Source organism: Boleophthalmus pectinirostris, unplaced genomic scaffold (assembly GCF_026225935.1).
Source record: "Boleophthalmus pectinirostris isolate CB_2022bp ecotype Guang Dong unplaced genomic scaffold, ASM2622593v1 HiC_scaffold_13, whole genome shotgun sequence".
In the NCBI taxonomy this organism is placed as follows: domain Eukaryota; kingdom Metazoa; phylum Chordata; class Actinopteri; order Gobiiformes; family Gobiidae; genus Boleophthalmus; species Boleophthalmus pectinirostris.
Genome location: NW_026571036.1, coordinates 31108290 through 31126756, shown reverse-complemented (window position 1 = coordinate 31126756; position 18467 = coordinate 31108290). Strand labels below are relative to the sequence as shown.

The following is an 18467-nucleotide window of genomic DNA, read 5'->3' as shown; positions in this document are numbered from 1 at the left end:
GTTTAGTTCTGGTTTGGCCCTGGTTTGGTCCTGGTTTAGTCCAGGTTTTGTCCTGGTTTGGCCCTAGTCTAATTGTGGTTTAGTCCCGGTTTAGTCCTGATTTAGTTCTGGATTAGTCCTAGTTTTGTCCTGCTTTAGTCCTGGTTTAGTACTGGTTTGGTCCTGGTTTGGTCTTGGTTTAGTCCAGGTTTGGTACTGGTTAGGTTCTGGTTAAGTCCTGGTTTTGTCCTGGTTTGGCCCTGGTCTAATTCTGGTTTAGTCCTGGTTTAGTCCCGATTTAGTTCTGGTTTAGTCCAGATTTAGTCCTGGTTTAGCTGGTTTAGTTCTGATTAGTCCTGATTTAGTCTTGCTTTAGTCCTGGTTTAGTTCTGGTTTGGTCCTGATTTAGTCCTGGTTTGGTCCTGGTCTAAATCCTGGATTTGTCCTGGTTTAGTCCTGGTTTATTTCAATATTTATCTAATGATTTGATGAGAAGCTGTGTAGTTGTAGTTTGTTTGTATAATCATTTAAAGCCAGTTTGGAAGTGGGTTCATATCTGACACGTAACCAAATATCTGGAGATTAAGGGCACATTATGAAGCTTTTCTGTTTGTCTCCATGGAGATGTTATGCATTTGTTTTTCCATAGTATGGCAATAAATCCTTCTATCATGGATTTATATAATTACTATTGTGTTGATTAAAAAAAAAAAAAAGAAAGAAATCCATACATTGTTTCTTTGTGTGCTCACCTCTCCAGAGATCTGACCTATAACTTACTATTGAACATTCCATGCAACGCAATTCCACTAATGAAGTTGTAATAAACTAATAATATATTCCTTTTCACAGTAGTAGTTTTAGTCTATACTTAATAAAGTCCAACATAATATTAAATCTGTCATTGTGTTTTTGTTGCAGCGCCCCCTAGCGTGCGGATCATCCACTCAGGACATGCGTGTAACGTGGACGAGGAGAGGCACACGGAGAGAGTGTACACCATCAGAGAAGGAGAGACTCTGGAGCTCACGTGTCTGGTGACCGGACACCCCAGACCACAGGTGAGGACGGAGGTCTATGTACGCCTGGTCTAGTCCTGGTCTAGTCCTCTGGTTTAGCCCTCGTTTAGTTCTGGTTTAGTCCTGTTTTATTGGTTTAGTTTTGTTTTGGTCCTGGTTTAGTCATGGTTTAGTCCTGACCTAGTCTTGGTTTTGTCTTGGTTTTGTTCTTACTTAGTCCTGTCCTGGTTTAGTCCTGGTTTAGACCTGTTTTTGTCCTGGTTTAGTCATGGTTTGCCCTAGTATAGTCCTGGTTTGTCTTGGTTTTATTCTTATTTAGTCTTATCCTGGTTTAGTCCTGCTTAGTCATGTTTTGGTCCTGGTTTAGTCATAGTTTAGTCCTAGTGTAGTCCTGGTTTAGTTCTGGTTTAGTCTTGTCTTGGTCCTGGTTTAGTCATGGTTTAGTCCTAGTATAGTCCTCGTGTAGTCCTTGTTTTGTCTTGATTTTGTTCTTATTTAGTCCTATCCTGGTTTAGTCCTGGTTTAGACCTGCTGTGGTCCTGGTTTTGTCCTAGTCCAGTCCTGGTTTTGTCTTGGTTTTGTTCTTGCTGTGGTTTAGTCCTGGTTTAGGCCTGGTCTAGTCTTGGTTTAGTCCTGGTTTAGTCCTGTTTTGTTCCTGATTTAGTCATGGTTTATTAATAGTATAATCCTGGTGTAGTCCTGGTTTTGTCTTGGTTTTGTTCTTGTTTAGTCCTGTTCTGGTTTAGTCCCGGCTTAGTCCTGTTTTGGTCCTTATTTAGTCCTGGTTTAGCTCTGATTTAACCCTGGTTTAGTCCTGTTTTAATCCTGGTTTAGTCCTGGTTCAGTCCTGGTTTAGTCCTGGTTTAGCTCTGATTTAACCCTGGTTCAGTCCTGGTTTAGTCCTGGTTTAGCTCTGATTTAACCCTGGTTTAGTCCTGTTTTAGTCCTGGTTTAGTCTTGATATAGATTGGGTTTGATCTCTTTCGGATCCTGCTTTATTCATTCATTATTTCCCTCACTGTTTCACACTCACAGTTGTGTTTCGAGTGATTCGTGCCTGTTTGCGTAATCAACACAATCTCTGTGAAACTGCTGCCATTATTTTAGAAAATATTACCTCTGAGAAAAAACAAAACAAAACAAAACTGTAGATTAGAAGTGAGAAGTTAATGATGGAGAAATACTGTTAAAACATACTACTAATACTTTCTTCTTGATAAACCATAGCACTAATTGCACACTTATTGTTGTACTTCTTGAGCCACTTTCAATCACTTCTTTGCTCATTTGGACGTTTCTTTTCACCGGCTTCTGTCTCGTCTTCACATCTTTGAGTCGTCAGGGCGCATACCTCGGCCTTAAAAGCGGATTACGCATTTAATCTGTTAATTATTGATGTTTGTGGATGCGTTGTGCACCTGCTCGTGTACAGCCCACAACAACAAAAGCCTGCGAAGCGCTAATGAGGACGAGGCCCAAAACAGAGGCAACAGCTGTCAAAACAAAATGTATAGAGCCGCAGAAGCAGGGCCATGTCAGAGCACGAGAGGGGAGATAATTATCAAAGAGTTTTACGTCGGAATGAGGCACTTTTATTTGGATCGAGTGCATCAAAAACGCTAACATGGTGGATATGCTTTTGTAGTCCTGGTTTAGCCCTGATGTAGACTTGGTTGGTCCTGGTTTAGCCCTGGTTTGATCCTGGTTTGGCCCTAGTTTAGTACTCGTTTGGTACTGGTTTAATACATTTTTGGCCCTGGTTTGGTCCTGGTTTAGTTTTGGTTTTGGTCCTGGTTTAGTTCTAGTTTGGTCCTGGTTTAGTTTTGGTTTTGGTCCTGGTTGAGTTCTTGTTTAGTCCTGGCTTGGTCCTGGTTTAGTCCTGGTTTGGTCCTGGTTTGGTCCTGGTTTACTTCTGGTTTGGTGTTTACTTTTGTAATCCTTTCGCCTCCCGTGTCCTCTTTAATATGTTTAATCCTTCTGGGTCGTAAGAGTGGACTTAACCTCTCTACCAACAGTTTTTAATGTTTATCAGAAAAGAACTACTCAGTATTCTGTTGGGGTGTAATTTTCGGGACACTGAGGGCCGGGTTCATGATTCGGGACAACAGCTTAGATTTTGGGACGTCTGGTCACCCTAATGAAGACTAAAGATCATTAAAGCTTAAAGACCTCTATTACACAAAACTGATTCTTGTGTAGGGTGACCACAGTCCGTTTTTCCCCGGACATGTCCGTATTTTGCGTCTTGTCCTGGGCGTCTGTTTTTTTTTAAGTGATGGAAATGTCCTGGTTTTCATTACAGTTCATTGGGGGCATTAAATTGATCGGCTTTAGTTCTCTGTGACTTAGAAGGAGCGAGACACAAACAGTCGATCAGTCTGCAACATACCGAAGCGTAAATGCACATTTAACAATGACTTGTACAAGAAATTGTCAGTTTTCCGTCCCGGTCGGGACAAGTGTGAGTCCATGTGCACAGGTTGTGAGGTGAGAGGACAGTGTCCCTCGTCCATTCTAAAAATAATCCACGATAGGTGAAATCCACAAAGTAGTTAACTTAATATTTTACAATTATTCTATCTGTTTTAAGTCTGTAAAACCCCTCAGCACAAACTTTATACACTTTTCCCACACAGGACAGGTGCAACCCTTTTTACTTCCTTCTTAAAGCTTATTGCTGCTGTCTTCCTCTTGTTATTTTCCTCCTTCTTTATGTAATGAACCCAAGATTCATTTATTCTGTAATAGAGCCCAACAGCGCAGAGTCCTGCACGGGGGCCATACAACACCGCACCTGCCAGTACACACTGCCAGTACAACACCGCACCTGCCAGTACAACACCGCACCTGCCAGTACAAACACCGCACCTGCCAGTACAACACCGCACCTGCCAGTACAACACCGCACCTGCCAGTACAACACCGCACCTGCCAGTACAACACCGCACCTGCCAGTACAACACCACACCTGCCCGTTAACCCGGGATTATATCAAGCTTTTGCACTGCCTACACCATGGACTGAACCAGGACTGAACCAGGACTGAACCAGGACTGAACCAGGACTGAACCAGGACTGAACCAGACTGAACCAGGACTGAACCAAGACTGAACCAGGACTGAACCAGGACTGAACCAGGACTGAACCAGGACTGAACCAGGACTGAACCGAGACTGAACCAGGACTGAACCAAGACTGAACCAGGACTGAACCAAGACTGAACCGAGACTGAACCAGGACTGAACCAGACTGAACCAGGACTGAACCAAGACTGAACCAGGACTGAACCAAGACTGAACCAGGACTGAACCAGACTGAACCAGGACTGAACCAGGACTGAACCAAGACTGAACCAGGACTGAACCAGGACTGAACCATGGACTTGAACCAGGACTGAAACCAGGACTGAACCAGGACTGAACCAAGACTGAACCAGACTGAACCAGGACTGAACCAAGGACTGAACCAGGACTGAACCAGGACTGAACCAAGACTGAACCAGGACTGAACCAGGACTGAACCAGGACTGAACCAGGACTGAACCAGGACTGAACCAGGACTGAACCAGGACTGAACCAAGACTGAACCAGGACTGAACCAGGACTGAACCAGGGCCGGAGGTGACGGCAGGAGAAGGGACCGATGGAGAGCTCCACACCTCACGGAGGTAAACGCAGCAATTGCCTGATCGCGCTTTGCAGACAAACTGCTCGGCGTTCTCTCTCTTAAGTCCAAGATTAGTCCTGGTTTAGACCTGGTTTAGTCCTGACCCACCCACGTGTTAAAAATAAATAAATAAATAAATCAGCGAGACCATGAAAGGTGAACCGCGATATAGCGAGGGACGACTGTAGCTCTATTCTTGTGAGCTTTAAGCCATGTTATAAAGTTGTTACTTCTTCAAAAACATACCTGGAGTGGTGTTTTGTTTTATTCCCACATTTTATTATTAGTCTGTCTATGCCTCCTAAGCTCAAAATGCTCTGTTCCACCTTGTGACATCATGAAGCTGTAGTTTGACAATACCACGTCTGAAATCATCCAAATGATTCTCGTGAAGGTGTATGGAGTTCACAAGTGTTTTCATAGTCTAAATCTGCAGGGTTTGTGTGTTTTAACATGTGTGAATGAAACAAAACACAACTCCAGGTCTGTCTGCGATGAAGAAACATCATAACAGATCAGAAAACAGCGTAGTATGGACCCTTTAAGTATCACCACATCTTCATATTGTGGACACTTTGCTCTCCCTAATCTCATCCACACAATCTAGACCTTTATAAAATATTGTGATGCCATTTCAAACCTGCGTTTCCCGATCCAGCCTGTTTATTAACCCCCGAATCGGCTCCATCTGAAACAGGGAAATGTTACGCGTGACTTTGTTTGGATCTCATTTGGTTTTACAAATGTCAAACTGCCGAACATTAACTGGCTGGTCCTCACTACGGCGCTCCCACCCGAGCTTTCGTGTGTGAGTTAACCTTTGGAACGGGCCCATGTTGTTGTTTCCTATTTGCTTGATAACACAAATTACCCACAATTCTCCTCTGCTGTGTTGGCTCATTTATATTCATTAGTATTTTAATCCTCTGATCGATAGATGACTTTGATATTTAGTTCTGTCCTGGGTTAGTCCTGTTTTAGTCCTGTTTTAGTCCTGGTTTGGTCCTGTTTGGTCCTGGTTTGGTCCTGGTTTAGTCCTGGTTTGGTCCTGGTTTAGTCCTGGTTTGGTCCTGGTTTAGGTCCTGGTTTGGTCTTGGTTTAATCCTGTTTTAGTTCTAATTTAGTCCTGGTTTGGTCCTGATTTTGTTTTGGTTTAGTTCTGGTTTAGTCTTGGTTTGATCCTGGTTTAGTCTTGGTCTAGGCTTGGTCTAGTCCTGGTCTAGTCCTGGTTTAGTCTTGATTTTTGTCCTGGTTTAGTCTTGATTTAGTCCTGGTTTGGTCCTGGTTTAGTCCCGGTTTATTCCTGGTTTGGTCCTGGTTTAGTTCTGTTTTAGTCCTGGTTTTGTCTTGGTTTAGTTCTGGTTCATTCCTCGTCAGATCTTGGTTTAATCCTGGTTTAGTCCTGGTTTAGTCCTGGTTTAGTCTTGGTCTAGTCTTGGTCTAGTCCTGGTTTAGTCTTGATTTAGTCCTGGTTTAATCCTGGTTTAGTCCTGGTTTAGTCCTGGTTTAATCCTGGTTTAGTCCTGGTTTAATCCTGGTTTGGCCCTGGTTTAGTTCTGGTTTAGTCCAGGTTTAGTCTTGGTTTAATCCTGGTTTAGTCCTGGTTTAATCCTGGTTTGGCCCTGGTTTAATCCTGGTTTAGTCTTGGTTTAATCCTGGTTTAGTCCTGGTTTGGTCCTGATTTGGTCCTGGTTTAGTCCTGGTTTAGTCTTGGTTTAGTCCTGGTTTAGTCCTGGTTTAGTCCTGGTTTAATCCTGGTTTAATCCTGGTTTAGTCTTGGTTTAGTCCTGGTTTAATCCTGGTTTAATCCTGGTTTAGTCCTGGTTTAATCCTGGTTTAATCCTGGTTTAGTCCTGGTTTAATCCTGGTTTAGTCCTGGTTTAGTCCTGGTTTGGTCCTGGTTTGGTCCTCATTTAGTCTTGGTTTAATCCTGGTTTAATCCTGGTTTAGTCCTGGTTTAATCCTGGTTTAGTCCTGGTTTAATCCTGGTTTAGTCCTGGTTTAATCTTTGCTTCCATGCGATTTAACCTTTTGAACGCCCATGTTGTTGTTTCCTTTTTGCTCGATGACACAAATTACCCAGAATCCTCCTCTGCTACGTTGTCTCATTTTCATTCATTAATATAATCGTGTGATCGATGGACACGACTCGGTTTGTCCCCGTGGAAACCGTAGCAAAGACCGGATTGATTTTTATGCTTTCAATTTCAAACATGAGACCTGGGAAATTAACAAAAGGTTTTTACACTAATTATTATCAAGTTTTTGTTGTGGTTTTAAGATGGTCGAATGAAGTTATTTTTGGAAATGGAAACTGGCTATTCAATGTGTTTTTATGACTTGTGATACTGTTTAGAAATGTGCACTATGTAACTTTTCTAGTGACGCGTCCTCTAAAGTTAACAACCACTGGCAGACTAACGAAAGTCTTGATTATCTGACTTTAATTGATGCAGACAGTTCACCGCCAACTTATTTTGACCTCCAGGGGCAGAAAATGGAACTTATTTCTTTAAAACTGTTAACTTATTCCACAGAGATCCAATTATGTTATGTAACTGTTATTTATCCTTCAAATAACTTCTGAACGTGAATAAAAACGATGTAAATAGTGTCATTACGTGTGATTAAAGGCCCAGTCATGATTTCTGTGTTTACATGAGAGCTTTAATTCCGAATCAAAATGAATTCAGCGATAAAAAGACCATGTAAACACGCAGTTCCTAATGAAAATGATTATTCGGAATTCAACTTTATTCTGAAGTAAGTGGGTGGTTTATTCCGATTTTAAACACGAATTAACTTATTCCTGGATCAGGTAAACGTCCGCTCAGTTTCATTTCTCTCCAACGACTAGGTCAGAAATCGGGAATATTTAGAGAGTTTGCAAGAACCCCAGGAACTGTAGACCGTGTTGTTGTTTCCTATTTGCTTGATAACACAAATTACCCACAATTCTCCTCTGCTGTGTTGGCTCATTTATATTCAGTAGTATTTTAATCCTCTGATCGATAGATGGTTTTGATATTTAGTTCTGTCCTGGTTAAGTCCTGGTTTAGTCCTGGTTTAGTCCTGGTTTGGTCCTGGTTTAGTCCTGGTTTGGTCCTGGTTTAGTCCTGGTTTAGTCCTGGTTTTGTCCTGGTTTGGTCCTGGTTTGGTCTTGGTTTAGTCCTGATTTAGTCCTGGTTTGGTCCTGGTTTAGTCCTGGTTTAGTCCTGATTTGGTCCTGGTTTAGTCCTGGTTTAGTCCTGATTTGGTCCTGGTTTGATCCTGGTTTAGTCCTGGTTTAGTCCTGATTTGGTCCTGGTTTAGTCCTGGTTTATTCCTGGTTTAGTCATGGTTTGGTCCTGGTTTGATCCTGGTTTGGTCCTCATTTAGTCTTGGCTTAGTCTTGGTTTAGTCCTGATTTGGTCCTGGTTTAATCTTGGTTTAGTCCTGGTTTGGTCCTGGTTTGGTCCTGGTTTAGTCCTAAGTCCTAGTCTATTTGCTTGATAACACAAATTACCCACAATTCTCCTCTGCTGTGTTGGCTCATTTATATTCAGTAGTATTTTAATCCTCTGATCGATAGATGACTTTGATATTTAGTTCAGCCCTGGTTTAGTCCTGGTTTAGTCCTGGTTTAGTCCTGGTTTGGTCCTGGTTTAGTCCTGGTTTAGTCCTGGTTTGGTCCTGTTTTAGTCCTGGTTTGGTCCTGGTTTAGTCCTGTTTAGTCCTGGTTTGGTCCTGGTTAGTCCTGGTTTGGTTTAGTCCTGGTTTAGTCCTGGTTTGTCCTGTTTTAGTCCTGGTTTGGTCCTGGTTTGGTCCTGGTTTGGTCCTGGTTTAGTCCTGGTTTAGTCCTGGTTTGTCCTGTTTAGTCCTGGTTTGGTCCTGGTTTTCCTGGTTCCTGGTTTAGTCCTGGTTTGGTCCTTTAGTCCTGGTTTGGTCTTTCTTTAGTCCTGGTTTGGTCCTGGTTTGGTCCTGGTTTGGTCCTGGTTTAGTCCTGGTTTAGTCCTGGTTTGGTCCTGGTTTAGTCCTGGTTTAGTCCTGGTTTGGTCCTGTTTTAGTCCTGGTTTGGTCCTGGTTTGGTCCTGGTTTAGTCCTGTTTTAGTCCGGGTTTGGTCCTGGTTTAGTCCTGGTTTGGTCCTGTTTGTCCTTTTAGTCCTGGTTTGGTCCTGTTTTAGTCCTGGTTTGTCTGGTTTGGTCCTGGTTTATCCTGGTTTGGTCCTGTTTAGTCCTGTTTGGTCCTGGTTTAGTCCTGTTTAGTCCTGGTTTGGTCCTGGTTTGGTCCTGGTTTAGTCCTGGTTTAGTCCTGGTTTGGTCCTGGTTTGGTTTAGTCCTGGTTTAGTCCTGGTTTAGTCCTGGTTTAGTCCTGGTTTAGTCCTGGTTTGGTCCTGGTTTAGTCCTGGTTTAGTCCTGGTTTAGTCCTGGTTTGTCCTGGTTTAGTCTGGTTTAGTCCTGGTTTAGTCCTGGTTTGTCCTGTTTCCTGTTTTAGTCCTGTTTGGTCCTGGTTTCCTGGTTTTGGTCCTGGTTTAGTCCTGGTTTGGTCCTGGTTTGGTCCTGTTTTAGTCCTGGTTTGGTCCTGGTTTGGTCCTGGTTTGGTCCTGGTTTAGTCCTGGTTTGGTCCTGTTTTAGTCCTGGTTTGGTCCTGGTTTGGTCCTGGTTTGGTCCTGGTTTAGTCCTGGTTTAGTCCTGGTTTAGTCCTGGTTTAGTCCTGGTTTGGTCCTGGTTTGGTCCTGGTTTAGTCCTGGTTTGGTCCTGTTTTAGTCCTGGTTTGGTCCTGGTTTGGTCCTGGTTTGGTCCTGGTCCTGGTTTGGTCCTGTTGTTTAGTCCTGGTTTAGTCCTGGTTTGGTCCTGGTTTGGTCCTGTTTGTCCTGGTTTAGTCCTGTTTAGTCCTTTTTTGGTCCTGGTTTAGTCCTGGTTTAGTCCTGGTTTAGTCCTGGTTTGGTCAAAACCAGTAGTTAAAATGCAGATTTTTGTTCTAACACTGTGAGTTTTTGAGTCTCTGAAAGAAATGCTCAGGCTCAACATTTGTGGATTTACCTTTCGGATATTTCACGGTAAAGTCGGGAAAACTGTAAAGCTCTGAGTGAGTGACAGCTGAGTTAACCAATCACAGTGAAGCACGCGCTCTCAGAAGGACCGGATGACAATAATGGTAAAATACAGAACGTGTGAAGTCTTCCGAACTACAACAGCGTATTCTCTCCGCTTGGACAGGTTTAAAGAGAGGACACAGACTCATTATTTATGCCTTTTCACTAATGAGACTCTGTGATCACAAAGAGCTGCTGTGCCGGCTTCAAACGCAACACAGAACTCAGCCTCTGCGCTCTCAAACTGTGTCCTGGAGGAGAGGGACGGAGAGAGAAAACGTGAGATAGATAAAAAAATGTGTGTGAGAGAGAGAGGAGAGGCAAGAGAGGGACGTTTGAGAGAGGAAAAGGAGACGGAGGAACAAGAGGAGAGAACGCCGGAGAGTGTGAGCGAAGTGTAAAGAGAGAGAACATGCTAGAGAGGAAAAAAGGAGGGGAGAAACACGAGAGCCAGGGAGAGATAGAAGGAGGAAGTGCCCAGGTAATTTCCCTTGTGGATCAATAAAGTTTGTCTAAAGTCTAAGAGGGGAAAAAGGAAGGATAGAGCGAGGGAGAAAAAGAGGACAGCGAGAGACACGAGGAGAGAGAGGAGGAGGAAGAGGAAGAGGAGGAGGAGGGAGGGAGAGGTTATATGAGGTGTCTGGAGCCCTGAGGCGGTGCTGCTGATGGGAGTGGAAGAGAATGAGGGGATGCAGCTCACTAAGGCAGAGGTCACTTGGGAAAAAATGCAAAAAATGAATAAAAAAATGCAAGAAAAAGAGCAACCTCTACACTATATGCCTTGAAAAGTGACGTTACGTAACAGTGGACCTTTATATCTGCGCTCAGCATTCTCCCAGACTCCCTCATGTACCACAACATATTACCATCATACGCTTGTAATTACATCACAACTCTGAATCAGAACATTTTAGATATTTCTGCTTTCTGATTGGCCAAGTAACATGTCAGATCTGTTTTTCTACGTACCGTATTTTTAAGACTAAATGTCGCTCCAGAGTATAAGTTGCACCAGCCAAAAAATGCTCAGTGAAGAAGAAAAAAACATATATATATATAATTCCCACCAGACTGTAAATCACACTTTTTGGGGGAATTTTATTTTATAAAATCAGAGACCAGGAACCGACATTTCATCTTGAAAGACAAGTTCTAGTAATAACAATAGAACAGAGAACAACAGACTGTTAATGTCGCATATGAACAGTTCTTCAGATAAACTATAACATAAACAACAGAACAGAACAAGTTTACCAAACTCTCCATCTCACTCCAAATCACTAAATCCATTGAATTCTTCATCCTTTGTGTCACTTCTGAGCAACTTCCATACAACTAGAATAAATGATTATAGATCCGTGGTAACTCCGTGACCTCCAGAGGTAAACGAAGCGCTGCTTCCTCTTCTGTGTAGCTGTCGTCAGAGTCAGCATCAGTTCCAGTTAGAAGTATTACGGACTTTCTGAATCCCGATGGTTTCAGTTGTCATTGAAGTCCAGGCTTTGTCGATCCATCCTTTGACTTCCAGGAAAGTTGCATGGTGCATCCTCCCAGTTACCGTGAAGCTGTGTTCTCCATCCCAGCTTTCCATCAGTCCCTCACAAGTTTCTCACTCACTCCAAACTTTCTTTCTGCTGTTCGATTACCGTTTTCGGCTGCATATTTCACTACTTGCAGCAGGACAGTGGCTACAGGAGACATGCGCAGAGCCAAGTGACAGTGGTACAGGAGTAATAGGAGTAGCAGATACTGACACACATGTTTAGAATGCCCTCTCGTGGCTGTCAGGGTGAACATTTGAATATACCATCAGGAACCACCCAAACCAGGAAAAAAACGTGACTTATAATCCTCAAAATATGGTATTTTTGAGCTATAAAACCACTTGTACTTTAATAAATGTAAGGCAGTCCTACTGTGGAACATTCCAGGGAGAGTAATGCCTTATCCACAGAAACAAGCAGGTGACGGTGACGGACAGTGCATCTATAAAACATGCAGTCTGATCTCAATACTCTTCATCACGTCTTGAACCAAATCCAAACATGATCATCCAGTTATGTCAAGTTGAATCTACTCAAATAAAGTCAAACGTTCTCAATTTAAGTCAATTTTACTTGTGTAGATATTGTTTTTTGCATTGAATAGAATGATTTTCCACATTAAATCATAGTACTTTCTTTAATATTTCCACGTGGTCTTATATCTGTGTAAATCCTCAGTGGTTCTTGTTCTGATACAGCTCAAAATCATTCTAAATCTTTTCAGGAAAGGTTCACTTCTGTCCTGTGAATGAGACTTTTATTTAGTATCGACACCTGCTCCAATGAGTATCAGATTTTGGATATTTTTGATCATCTGAATCCGGAGACACAAGTACAGTATGTTTATGAAATTTGAAGTACACAAACTCCACTCTGGCTCCTCTATATATAATACTTGGTTGAATGGCCTCGTGCAGTATATGTATTAAAAACAGACTGTGTCATATCTCAAAGCAGGGGAGCGGACCGGCCAGGACAGTAATGATGGAGTTTGCAGTTAAGTCATTAACTAATGCAGGACTAATTGAAGCCATTTGCGGAGATGGAGTGGTGCCTCTGCTCCGTGTGGAACAGTGGGCAGATGGGGAGTGTGCTTAAAGACCCAAACATTAAGAGGACAGAAAAATCCACTCTGCTCCTCCCTGAAACGCAGCACAAACTTTATGTGCATAGGACATTTTAGAGGAGGACAAGTACTGCATAAAATACCTTATAATACTTAAAGGGCCAGTCGATTTTTACTGGCTTAAAAGGCCCGTATCACACTGTTTTCTGATCTACTGTGTGTTGTGGTGGTGTTTCCTGATCACAGACAGACCTGGAGTTGTGTTTTGTTTCATTCACACATTTGTAGTTTAAATAGTAATTTTTATCTCAAACAGAAAATGCGATGTTCCTCCTTGTGATGTCATGTGGTGGTAATACAGGAAGTCCCCCGCTGTGTTTTTAAACCTCATGCACCTTCACGAGAATCATTTGGATCATTTCATTTCATTTAACTTGAATCACAAAGTGGACCAGAGCATTTTGAGCCTTAGAGGTGTAACTAAACTAATAATGAAAGATTAGTCAAACATGTGTGAATGAAAGAAAACACAACTCCAGGTCTGTTTTTGGTGAGGTAAAAGTGAAAAAGGCATAGCACACTAGGATGGCCGACGTCCAAAAGCTTTTAAAAAAATTTGAATGAGATTTTAGCAAAAAAACAAACCCTTCGACCGATAATAAAAACACAAAACCTTTGACTGATAATTTTAGTTGCTTTGTTGCCACAGAATGATCTGACAGTTTTTTTTTTTTTTTTTTTTTTTTTTGCCGAAAATGTTATGTTAAAATAAAAATGAAGAAAAGCCTTTGAACATACGGCCTAGAGTGCTATGCATTTTTTTTTTTTTTACTTTCATTTTTCTGTTCCTTGCATTTGTTCCTCTACAAGAACTTTGGAGTGTGTTTTCTGTTTCATTTGATGTTTTAGATGAGGTAACATCATTATAATTTGGCTTAAAGCTCAGAAAAGTCATTTTTGCCTCGAGCAGGGGTCTCCAACCTGTGGCTCAGGAGCTACCAGTAGCTCTCCACCCCCTTCAAAGTAGCTCGCCAAGGGATTTATGAATTATAAGTATTGTGCTGAAAAACAAAAATGCAATTTAATTAAATGTCTATTACCATTGTATAATTTTGATGCTTATCTTTGTGCACTAATAAATGGATAATAGTTGTGTAAATGTTTCATAGGCATCAAACTGTATCCTGTCTAAGGCTCTTTTAATTACTCAATTTCTCAACTTTGACCTCTAAAATGAGCAGCTCTCTGGCGTTTTCGTTTGGTAAAGTAACTCACCAGAGGAAAAAGGCTGGAGACCCCTGGCCTAGAGTGAAACAGCCCAATGAGGTTCATTTGGTCTTCCGATAATTTACACATCACATGACCAGTCTCAGGAAGACTGCTAGTAAGGAGTCAAAACTGTCAGGTATGAAAACAAACTCTTGGTCTGAAAAAGAACCTAATAACATAACTTTTGTGTAATATAGGACCTTTAAAAACATGAAAAACAGATCGAGTTCATTTTATACGGTAAGTTATTCCTACTTACATTCTGCATTTTGAGCATCCTAATTATGAGCTTATACGCATTTTTCACAACTTTAAGAGATCAGCGCTGAGGTTTTTCATGACGGTAATGCTCACAATGACATGCTAACAGCACACTTCCTGATTTTTGGACTGTTAAATCTGTTGTAATTGGATGCAACGGACTTACTTTGACCTCAAGAGCTACTTATACAATTGATCAGTACTGGAGCAGGACAAATGCAGGGAAACAAATCAGGTACAGGCTGTTTAAAGATGCATTATGTAACTGCGATATTCTTGCTTTGCCTGGAAAGTTCCACAGTATGGCATTAAACATACAATTTTTGCGTTCATTCAATTACATTTCTTTTATTTATTTATTTATCTTCTATTTATTATTATTATTATTTTATTTTTTTTAAATGTATTTATTTATTTATTTTTTATCGTTAATGAAATAGGTCAATCCTCACCACCAAAATAATTGCAAACTGTATGAATGAAACAAGAACGCACTTGACAGGAGGAGTCATTATAGTATGGCCGAAAGCTACAAAACGCCAATTTTGCACTAGTGCTCTTTAAATACCCAGAATCCCTCAGGCCGTGCTGGTGGTTCTGGCTCGTCTCCAGCTGAGCAGCAGTCTCTTCACATTGGACTTCTCCGACTCTGCCTGAGGAACACCCCCTCCCCTCCCACCGTTCTGACCCCTCCCCCGTCACTTCACGCCGCAAACAACAACTTTCCAATAATAACACAACACGCGCTCCGAGCCGACAAAGGGACCAGCGCGGCGTGGCTCAGCTTGTCCGCCTTTCTATTTAATTGTCAAAGAAATGCATGTCCTTGTCACTCACCGCGCTCCGTTTACATGGGCCTTTTCAGATGGGCCTGCTGGGCTTGGCATTTTAAGGTGCTAGAGCGAGCTGGTGGAGGCTGGGGCTGTAGCTGCAGGTGGACGAGAGGGTCTTCACCACTTTCCTACCAGACACCACTTCATACCTTCAGATACACTGTGCATGCGTCAATGGAAAGTAATCATTTTAACAGCATTTACAGATTTTATTATATTATTATGTTATGAACTTATATCACATAGCGTTGACCAAAGAAATCCTAGTTTTAAATTGCTGTTTTAAGGTAACAGTTGCCCTGTATCTATTAAAATAAATGGGTTGGGTAGTGCTATCTTAGAGCTTGCCTGGAGTTTGGTAGCCAGGCTGGTGCCACCTATTGCCTGCGCTCAGGTTAATTTCTTTCCAGCAAAAATACACTAGACGGTTCACAAAAACGCCGGAAGTGCGAGTTCAGGCACCAGCCAATCAGCGAAGAGCCATATATTCTATGTTGGCAACGATTCCCGAGATCAACGATTTAAAGCCGGAATAGGAGGGTTTCAGTCACGTGATCACCATGATGCGCGAATTTCAGGTGGAGGGCAGGAAGTGAAGACAAACACGACAAACACGGCTCTGGAGAACACAGATATGGAGAAGAGTTCTTATTGTAAGGATTTAGAGCCAGTAGCGAGGCAAAAGTACGAGCAGTTAGTCCACAAATATATTGGGCGTGACCCTGATCTTATTGAAAATGAGAGAATTTTCAACCGAAGTAAAAGATTTGCCGACAATCGAGGCTTCTTCTTAGCTCTTCAGACATCGTTCTACATCAGACAACAGATGAAGGTGTACAAACGTTTGGAGGCATATAACTTTTTTTGTCAGTGGATGGGTCCTCAACCTTGGTGCAAAACACCTAAATGATGATTATCGTGGGTGTTTCTCTTATTTTATGTGTATAGATGTTATGGAAAAACTGCAGTGTATCTGCAGTAACCTCTATCTGAACTATTTAATGTCAACAAACGTCTTTAGCCATTAGTCGTTAATGATTCGTTTACGTTTAGGTAAATCACAAAAAACTATTTATCTTTGTAACAAACTTTTGTCGAAGTCGTCACTGCAGACACGACCATTAGTGAATTCTGCTCCTCCCGACCGCAAACAGGTTTGTAATCCACTTTTTACGGCGTTGTTCTGTCGGCTTTTCCCATTTCTGACCTTTGTGGACGACTATATTCGGTACTTTATAAAAATCGCTTTTCCTTCTCTCGGTTAGAACAATTGGCACAGCCGTAAACTACACAACACATCGGCATTTTCCTCCAGTCAGTTCACTTCCTGCCCTCCATCTGATTTTACGTGCTGACAAACGTAGCCCTGTGACGTCACGTGAAACCCAGATATAAAGAGAATGTTTGGTGAATTACATCAAGGGGAAAGACGTTATTGTCCATCTTCCTACAGGATTTGGGAAAAGCTTAATATACTAGTTCTCTCTGTTCGTGGTGCATTACATACGTGACTACCAAATACTGCGATTGGTTAAATGATAAAAAGTACCTGCCTACCGTAGAGCGAACAAATTCTAACACTGTGAGGTCAGACGGTTTCTAGGAAGTGACACTGACTGATGAATCAGGCTAACTCATTGGTTCTCCATCGAAAAAATCCCTCCTGCCCAGAACGGACTTTTCCCCCAGAGCACAATGTAAAAACAAACTGTTCATGTGCAGCTGACAGGGACCTACGGATTTCACAAAGGTTGGTGATTTTGTGGCGAGTTTTACCTATTTCCAGATTTTAAACATTTTCTCAGCTCAAAATCCTTCAGTTGTCTTCAGAATTGCTTTTTAAGAGTCCAGTGAGGTTCATTTGGCCTTCCAATAATTTATGTTATTAGGTTCTTTTTTCAGACCAAGAGTTTATTTTCATACCTGACCATTCTCTTCTTCAGAGTGGTCACATGATGTTGCTGTGATGTGTACTGTCAGCTGATTTATACAGGTTTTGGCGCTGTCTTCCTATCAGTGGAGGCAGGACAACAGCGCCATCTGTAGTCCGACTTCCTCAGGACAGTATCCGGGTGTGTGAGAGTAAAAAAGCCCCCTCGTCCTGGTTTATAGTCCCGTGGGCGCATTTCCATCTTTCGATTGCCTCTTTAATCCAGCGACCATGTTTGTTGTCCTCTGTCCCAATGATGCTTTTTAATCATTAGCTTTGGCTCGGCTCCATCACAGCTCAAGCTCCTCTTGCTGTGATTGGTCAGAGCGGTCACATGGTACGCGAGACTGCGCTCTTTGTGCGCTCTCGTGTACGTTATAGCTGCAGCTGGTCGTGGCGCACTGCTGTTTTTTACTGCTGTTGTGCCTTTGGGTCATAAAGTGTCAGACTGGCTTTGATTCAAGATGCAGAGGTCACAGAGCGGCTAAAGTTCTTTGAGAGAAAATGAAACACTGATCTACCACCAAGTCAGTTAGCGACATACTGTATATAGATAACATTTGTATTAGTGTTCAACTTAAACAGGCTAGATAAATACATTATTTTACATCTCTTCATCCAGATTGTTCAAGTTACACTGAGAAATGCAGTCCTCTTTAAAGGTGCACTATGTAACTTTTCTGGTGGAGGGTCTTTCACCTGCTTGTATCCATGGATGTGTTGCTGCTTTATCTATAATAATATTCTTCAGTGCACCGTTACACTTCTCTATCTCTATGGAAACAACCATGTGACAGCACCAACCAAGTTACACATCAAAAAATGCAGTGTTAAAACTGACTCTCACAAAATCTATTTTCACATTTTCTCAGGGTTTATATGAGTTCAATCTGTTCTAGAGTTAATTTAAATTTTTTTGGAAATGTTAATTAAGTAACACTGAGCCAAAGTTCCTGTTTAACCCAGAAATCAAGAGTTATATTCATGTTTTGAGAGTAAGTAGATAACACTTTGTAGAGTTATCTTGATTTAGCTAAACAACACACAGAGGTGTTTTATGTTTTACACTTTATTTTTCATTTAAAATGAAATTATGTGCAAAACTGGTTCAAACTGGTCTTCTCTTGCGAGAGTTAGAAGGTGCCAATTTAACAGAAGTTGAATTCACTTCAACCGTATCAACTCTGACAAATAACCACAACTCGAACCCCCATTTAACTCTGGAATAGTTAAAATAACAGTTTTTTGTTTTAAAAAACAACTCTGAAATAGTTTACCCTGAAATTTTAGCCCTCCAATTTTTGCTGTGTACAAGTCAGATCTGTGTAAAGGTCAGTCTTGGGAAGGTTACTTTTAAAATGTATTCCCCTACAGATTACAGATTACATACTCCAGAATGTAGTTTGTAACATAATCCATTAAATTACTTAAAGTGAGTAACGTAATCTGAATACTTTGGATTATTTGATTTGTTGTAGAGAAGCAAAGATGAGGAAAATGTAACATAAGATGTTTTATCTGCTAAAAGAAAATAAAAGGCCCAGACTTGACTTAACCGTATTAAAAATATTATTTATAGAAGAAGAGGAGAAACATCCGCCCAGCATGATTTAGTCCTGTTAAATCCTGGTTTAGTCCTGGTTTTATTCCTGGTTAAGTCCTGGTTTAGATCTAGTTTAGACCTGGTTTAGACCTGGTTTAGACCTGGTTTAGACCTGGTTTAGACCTGGTCTAGACCTGGTTTAGACCTGGTTTAGTCCTGGTTTAGACCTGGTTTAGACCTAGTTTAAAAAGGTCTGGTTTAGACCTGGTTAGACCTGGTTTT

The 18467-nt window shown here is 41.6% G+C and overlaps 1 protein-coding gene across 1 annotated transcript in view; it reads left to right on the top strand.

The window, feature by feature from the left end:
* The first annotated feature begins 574 nt into the window (after window positions 1-574).
* Window positions 575-18467, top strand: part of LOC110168285 (MAM domain-containing glycosylphosphatidylinositol anchor protein 2) — a 488675-nt gene continuing 470782 nt past the window's right edge. Inside the window, 2 exon segments of the mRNA XM_055149295.1 lie at window positions 575-587; window positions 901-1040. Coding sequence (XP_055005270.1) covers window positions 575-587; window positions 901-1040 — 153 coding nt within the window.